At 40.6% G+C, this 7,021-nt stretch overlaps 2 protein-coding genes across 2 annotated transcripts in view; one reads left to right on the forward strand and one right to left on the reverse strand.

Annotated features, from left to right (window-relative positions):
• Window positions 1–273: 273 nt before the first annotated feature.
• On the reverse strand, window positions 274–6,277 carry yod1 (YOD1 deubiquitinase). Its single transcript, XM_032514244.1, has 3 exons — window positions 6,177–6,277; window positions 3,342–3,554; window positions 274–2,931 (listed from the first exon to the last, which is right to left on the reverse strand). Exons 2-3 carry the CDS (start codon window positions 3,547–3,549, stop codon window positions 2,231–2,233), a joined length of 909 nt encoding a protein of 302 aa, XP_032370135.1. The 5' UTR covers window positions 3,550–3,554; window positions 6,177–6,277; the 3' UTR covers window positions 274–2,230.
• Window positions 3,566–7,021, forward strand: part of LOC116687946 (uncharacterized) — a 5,086-nt gene continuing 1,630 nt past the window's right edge. The window contains exons 1-2 of the mRNA XM_032513690.1: window positions 3,566–3,592; window positions 4,162–4,182. Of these exons, the coding sequence (XP_032369581.1) occupies window positions 3,566–3,592; window positions 4,162–4,182 (48 nt within the window). The remainder of the gene's footprint in view (window positions 3,593–4,161; window positions 4,183–7,021) is intronic.

Raw genomic sequence — 7,021 nt, forward strand, 5'->3', positions numbered from 1 at the left:
TTTCCCTTAAAATAACACGTAGGTAGTGTAATCCCACCTCGATGGCACAGGACCAGTGTTGTGTAGCCAACGGGGTTTATGTCCTATTTCCAGTGGCCAGGGATTGGAAACAGGAGCTATAAATAGATAGGTGGTGTGGGGACAATTATTACAGTAATTATAAGAAAACACGATGAACAGAATTGTAACAATCACAACATGAAACATGAAAAATATCTGAGTAAACTGAGGAAAATAAATAGTTACCAGTAATACAAAACGACACACACAACATCATTGGCTCTAACCTTTAATTGTGACACAAAACTGAGAAAAAAAAAATCAAGTAAATCCAGTTATTCTGTAGTGCTTCGTGTGTAACATTCATTGTTATTGTCCTTGAAGAGTCATGAGAACTTGGTAAATATAAAATACAAAGCCATTTCATAGTTTTACTTTAATGCAAGCAGACTAATCCATAATCAATGTTAAAATAACCTAATAAGTAACAAATGAAGGGGGAAATCATAGTAATTCACATTCAAATAAAGAAAGGACATTTTAGCTGTACCTCTTGTTAATCTCTGAGTCTAAAACAAGACAAATCAACAGAAGAAAGAAGCCCCAATCAAGTCCTTCCCTGTCAAACTCCATTTTTTTGGCAACAACTCAGTTCCAATATTGCCACCATAGATATGTGAAGTAGGAATAACGGTTCTGCACAACATGAAGCCACAATAAAAACTAATCCTACAACTATCTTAATGGCAAATGTAAAAAAGTTTGAGCTGTGGTTCAACATAAACAAGTGGGTGCTTCGTCCTTCTCGGCAGAGTATTAAAAGGAATTCGCACAAAGATGAGCTGAAAATATGAGAACTTGCTCCAGCTGTGCAAAACATACAGTGAAACAGAATGGCGCTTTTTTTTTTTTTTTTTGGACAACATGCACTAAACATTAAACCAAAATGGTTTTAACTCAGTTTTCAAACACTGACAAAAGGGCTACAAACGTGAATTGAAAAATTGAATTTGCAATGGTAATTGGTTAATGCTGAATAAGCGTTCACAGCATTGCTGCTTAGCTAAACACAACGTATGGACTTAAAGAGTACTGTAAACGCATTAGGTGAGCAGGATGTATCTGATACAGCATGTCTGACTCACTCCTTTCAGCTTTCTAGTCACTACACTACGCTCAAACACCTCACCAAGTGTTGATGTTTTTTTTTAAACATGCAGTCATATAAAACAAAAAAACACAATGTTTAAAAAGATTTCAGCATGACGACATTTGAAAACTACACGCTAGGATTAAAAATGACACTCCTGACAAACTGCCGTACCCGTGAAGAAAAAAACCCAAGAGCTACAGATGTTGTGAAATGTTTGGTTTTCAGCACCATTAATTCTTCTGTCAAATCTAAAATAAGATCACAGGTAAACCATGTTGCAACATCCAAAAAGCAGGGGGAAAATGAAAAGTCACACATAAGTAAATAGGTTAATTGGGATCCCAATTTCCCACATGTTGTATTTTTTAAATGCATAACATCCATCTCAATGGCCACCGCTCGGTAAATTCAAAAAGATGTCACGTATAAAAATGAATCCAGCTTAGCATTAACACAGCTGAACAATTTGGACACCTACATTAACTTAATTATCAGGTTTTGAAGTATTAGAAGAGAAATAAGACATGCTACATAACCAACATGATGAATAACAGTCATACTTTGTGTGTCGCGCTTAAGACAACAGTGAATATGATCACATCATAGTGCAAATAATTCTCAGTGGTTGTTTTAAACTTCTTCTAGAGCCAAATGGCAGGGTTTTATCAAGTATACTTTTAGTAAGTAACAGGTAAATAATGGCTATTTGATGCATTTTCTAATTGACAACACCATCAACCAGCCACTATTTGGTTTGTTAGAAATACAACCCAGCCATCGAGTTATTGAAAGAGAATAAGACAAATCCTAAGAATGGTTCGCATATTTTACCTGACCCAGTTAAACACATCTCAAACCATCCCAAACAGACTTAAATGACGGTTTGAAGACATCTGCAGTAGCATTTCTGACTTTGAGAACTGACAGCAGTTAAAAAGTAATACTGAACAGGTTAGAGGCTGCACAGTGTCTGCAGATTCTCCGTAGATGTTGCTGGACAATGTGAGGTAGAGGATCACACAAGCAGATTGACAGAATTGTTGTATTTGTGACAGGGAGAAAAGACAAAAACAGTGTTTACACTTCGCCAAAGTTGGTGTGGCCTGTCTCCTTGGCATGCTCCCGAGCTTCCTTTTGTCCCACCAGGCCGGTCTGGCACACCATGCAGCGCAACGCAAACCGGTTAACGTCCGTGAATTGCCGCTTGCGGCGAGCCTCGTCCGCCAGCTCGAGGGCCTGCGCCAGGATTACGTCGTCGGTGGTTGAGAAGATCGTACGGGGCGGTGCGTCAGAGCCGGGCGTTTCTTTCTGAAGCGGGTCGTAGTGGATGCCGTCGTAGATGAGCAGCACGCGTTTGTGGTAGCCAGCGTCCTCCCCAAACCGATCCACTCGGACCGTCTGAGTGTCCACCACACAGATCTCACATTGGTAAAACTTGGACAGGATAGACACCTCGATGGCTCCCCCCCAGGTGTCGTCACGTCTGATCCAAGAGCAGTACTCCTCGTTGGTCTTTCCCAGCACCGCTTCTGAGTAAGCTGCGGGATCGCTCGACACAATCTGGGCGATGAGGCCTCGCATCTCAGGGGCACAAGCAGGGTCGTACACTCCGCCTTCCACCACATAATACACACTGGTGAAGAGGCAGGAGTTGTCAGCTGGGACCACTCGGCGTGCCAGCATGGGAGATGCTTCCAGGCGTGGTACTTTGGTCACAGTGGGGTGATCCTGAGGAGGCTTTGGCTTGTTTTTGTCTTCCTCAACGATGAGTGTGTCTCCTGTAAAGGTCAGACTTTGGTAAGAAGAGATTGAGAGGGGGAAAACTATCTATCTTGTGTACAGCTATCCAGTTGTTAAGTAAATGTTGAGTTGAGGGTCAGTACACCTAAAATGTATAACCGAGGTTCACCAAGTTTTGAGATTCTTCTGCCACTCCAATACAACAGAATTTCATCGGGGTTCCTCAAAGCATTAAAGAATAAAGTTCAAAATATTCAACAGCAACTTTTCTCTACAGAAACTGTGTCCCAGTTATTCACAGAACACCGACCATAGTATTTTATTTTCTAAAACATAAGTGTAATGACAGGATTAACATTTAAGTAGGTCTTGAAAATGTGTAATGTAAAATAAATAGTCAGAGAAATGTGTTATTTGTCTGCACGTTTTGGATGTTTGGACAACATACCGGATTTGATGGGGTAGTCTTTGAGGTGAGCGTCTCCATTTTTAAGATCAAGGCTGGAGGGGGGATAACCAACCATAATTTTCTGCACATCACAGGGGATACCCGTCAGCTCCTCCACCTTGCTCTTGAGCTCTTGCACACAGGACTGATGAGTCAAGCCCTGCATTATGTGGCTCCCATTTTTGGTTTTACAGCGAAGCCGCAACATCCTACCTGGAAAAAACATGGGACAATCTCTCAGTAATGCTGCAGTTAGTTGGAATGAACTCTGCTCATCCACGGACGCAATTGTTGTCAATACATTGTAATAGCTATCAAGGGGACACTTTCTGGACATAATAAATAATAATCAACTTTTCCATTCGTTTTTTTCAAGACTATAAAAGCCTAACTGGAATATCAAAATATGTTCATACCCCGACATAATTGGATTCAATCGTTCTGCTCTTTCTGCTGCTAATGCATAAATGTACTTATGTACCGTTGTCATTAAATTCAAATACATTTTAAGAACAAGGTAATCTTCAGTACAACCCTTACATTATTTACTGTTGTCATTTTGGTGAGTCTTGAATGCAGAAAATTACACTTGCCGTTCTAATGATGACACGTTAAAAAATAATTAAAAGGCCTGTCAAGGAATACTATTGGTAAAACAAAAAATTACCTTTTTATTTAGAAATTGATATAAAACTAATTGTCATTTCAAAGTAGATATGGGCTGTGTTGAAATGCTAATAATGGCTGAAATGAGCGCAAATTGTAGATGGTCTGTGTATGGCTGTAAGTATAGTTTTCTCATATCTGTGGCACATTTTAGTTTTCCAAATTGATTTTCAAAGTACTATTTCAAGAATGGGCTACAGAAAGGTTAGGCAATCAGTTACTGCTTACCAAAAGTAAAAAAGGCAGTATATCATTTAAAATGACTGAATATATTCAAATGTCAACCTCGACTGAGGAGTGACCTTTGTTGAGAAAGGCTTTAAACAAACTAAGGTAGGGCTCCCTGACCTGAAAATAAATAGAAACCAGACAAGAAAGCAGTCTACAATATCTGGTTGCCATCATCAGCAACACCGGGGCCCCGCAGGGGACTGTCCTCTCTCCATCTACACCACAGACTTCAACTACCACACAGAGTCCTGCCATATTCAGAAGTTTTCTGATGACTGTGCTGTGGTTGGCTGTATCAGCGAGGGTAGCGAGGCTGAGGACAGAGTTGTGGGGGGGGGCACTTTGTCACATCTACAGCTCAACCTGACAAAAACGAAGGAGCTGGTTGTGGATCTAAGGAGGGATATGGCACAAGTGAGCCCTGTTTCCATCCAAGGTGTCAGTGTGGACATTGTGGAGGACTACAAATACCTGGGAGTGCACTTAGATAATAAACTGGACTGGGACAAGAACACTCAAGCCCTCTACAGGAAGGGCCAAAGAGTCTATTTTCTGAGGAGGCTGAGGTCCTTCCACATCTGCAGGACGATGCTGAGGATGTTTTATGAGTCTGCGTGTCCAGTGCTATCCTGTTTGCGTTGCATGCTGGGGCAGCAGGCTGAGGGTAGCGGATGCTAACAGACTCAACAAACTGATTCACAAGGCCAGTGACGTTGGGGGGGGGAACTGGACTCTCTGTTGGTGGTGTGCTGTCTTGGACAATGTCTCCCACCCACACCATTTCTTGCTGCTCAAACACAGGAGCACTTTCAGTGAAAGACTCATTCTCCCAAAATGCACCACAGAAAGTCATTCCTGCCTGTGGCCATCAAACTTTAGAACTCCTCCCTTTAAGTGTCTGACTCTGACACACACACACACACACACACACACACAGTGAGTTTGAAACTGGACAATATGATCTGTTTTGTGCAATAACACAGGCTAAAAATTTGTGAAATCCTCTGCAGCTATTATTTATTCATTATTACTGTTCACCATTACAACTCCTCAATTATGTAAATACTGTATCATAAAAAATCCTTTAACTATGTAAATACCGTACATGCCAACACTCCTTATATTTGTCTTTATTTACATTTCTACTCTGATATTTATATACTGCAACTGTAACTGGGTGTTAAGGGACATTGCATCTTTTAAACATGATTTTACGTCATGTTTTTTACGTACGTGATTTTTGCGTAATATCCCCCAAGACGTTGTCTGCTTGAGTTGGTGATTAAATGGACTTCATCAACGTGTTTTGAGGTGGCTCTTTAACGTTAGCCAAGTTAGCTCGCTTGCTAAATTGTATTTGTTAGCCTAACTTACGCAACACAGAAAAGAAGCAGGACGTCGGATACCGTACATTATGCTGGCCGTTGTGTAACAACTGCTTTCTAAATGGAACCGAAATGACAATTAAAAGTGCTGATGAGCAGCAGCAAAAACACATGACAGCGACATTGCTTTGTTTTATTTTCTTTGTTCGGTCAGTTGACGACTCGGTGGAAACTCAACAGCAAGACCAACAGATATTGGGCTAGCTAAGCTAGGAACTCGCTGCCAAACGAGAAACAAGCTGCATTATGTGGAGCCTCTTGTCATATAACGTTAACTCGACAATAAGCCAAAGCGTTTGTAGCATTTATCCTTAACACGTATGAAAAAAACATACTTGCCCCGATACCGTTATGAACGGAACTTAACGTTAGCTAGCTACATCATGTATCATCTGCTAACGTTAGCATGCTAACTTGCGAATTAACTTAACATTAAGTGGACTGTTTTACAAGCGTTTTGCATGCAGGTAGCTAAACCATGGTAAATTATGTAACCTGCCAATTAGCATGTAAATAAAGTGACATGACAACGAGTGGTATATAGTATTCTTACCTGCTGTTGACTGCTGCTCTAACGTTACCTCAAACAATAACCATTCAGCAGTGAGAGACTGCTGTGTAGAACGTCTACGTCAGTCTGCGTCGGTATGACGCCATGACGTTCTCTGTCTGATAACCGGTGACCCACAAAAGAAAACCACGGCTTGTAACCACCGTTCTGCTTGAAACCTGCTTGCAACCGGTTTGTAACATACGATTAATTCAACAGGAAACGTTCTAACGTTGGCAGAATGGGGTTTTCTTTACTAACTGCTCATGGTGATCCAACAAGTCCAAACAAAACAGCTGCAGGTCACAGAGTTGACTTCAAAACTTATCTCAAAATGGAGAGTAGGCTAGAGAGGACATCTACTGTAAATTAGTTGTACTTTTGTAAGTGGCAAAACGTATTAATATATGCAAGATATGGTATATTCGACAAATCCATATTCTATAACCTTTTTTTATGACACACTGTATGACTTTACATTTTTGTGGCATGCATCCTACTATGACTTTGTAACCCTTGTGTTGTCTGTCAGGTCACAGCGACAATAAACCCACTATTATACATTATCTTAATGCAGTGTAACTGTAGCATGTAAATAATGCACAATAAATGCAAACTTGATGAAGGGCGTTCATCAGTCTCTATTATATCAAATCAACAGCCAGGTGTAACCTAGGTAACAGTGGAGAACACAAACAACAACATCACTAGTGCACTTACTTTAAATGTGTCAGAACTACAGACAAACACAACAACAACAGGCTTAATGAACTGACTACATCAGTTAAAAGACTTACAGTTCTCAAGGACACTTACACAGACACATACACACAGACACACACACACAC

The sequence above is a fragment of the Etheostoma spectabile genome, chromosome 4, assembly GCF_008692095.1.
Source record: "Etheostoma spectabile isolate EspeVRDwgs_2016 chromosome 4, UIUC_Espe_1.0, whole genome shotgun sequence".
NCBI classification, from domain to species: Eukaryota; Metazoa; Chordata; class Actinopteri; order Perciformes; family Percidae; genus Etheostoma; species Etheostoma spectabile.

Bases quoted from the DNA above. Each gene is read 5' to 3' on its own strand.
- yod1 (XM_032514244.1), bottom strand. From the start codon at position 3,549: ATGTTGCGGCTTCGCTGTAAAACCAAAAATGGGAGCCACATAATGCAG. The intron at 2,932-3,341 runs GTATGTTGTCCA...TGACCTTTACAG, and splicing joins AGACTACCCCATCAAATCCG to GAGACACACTCATCGTTGAG.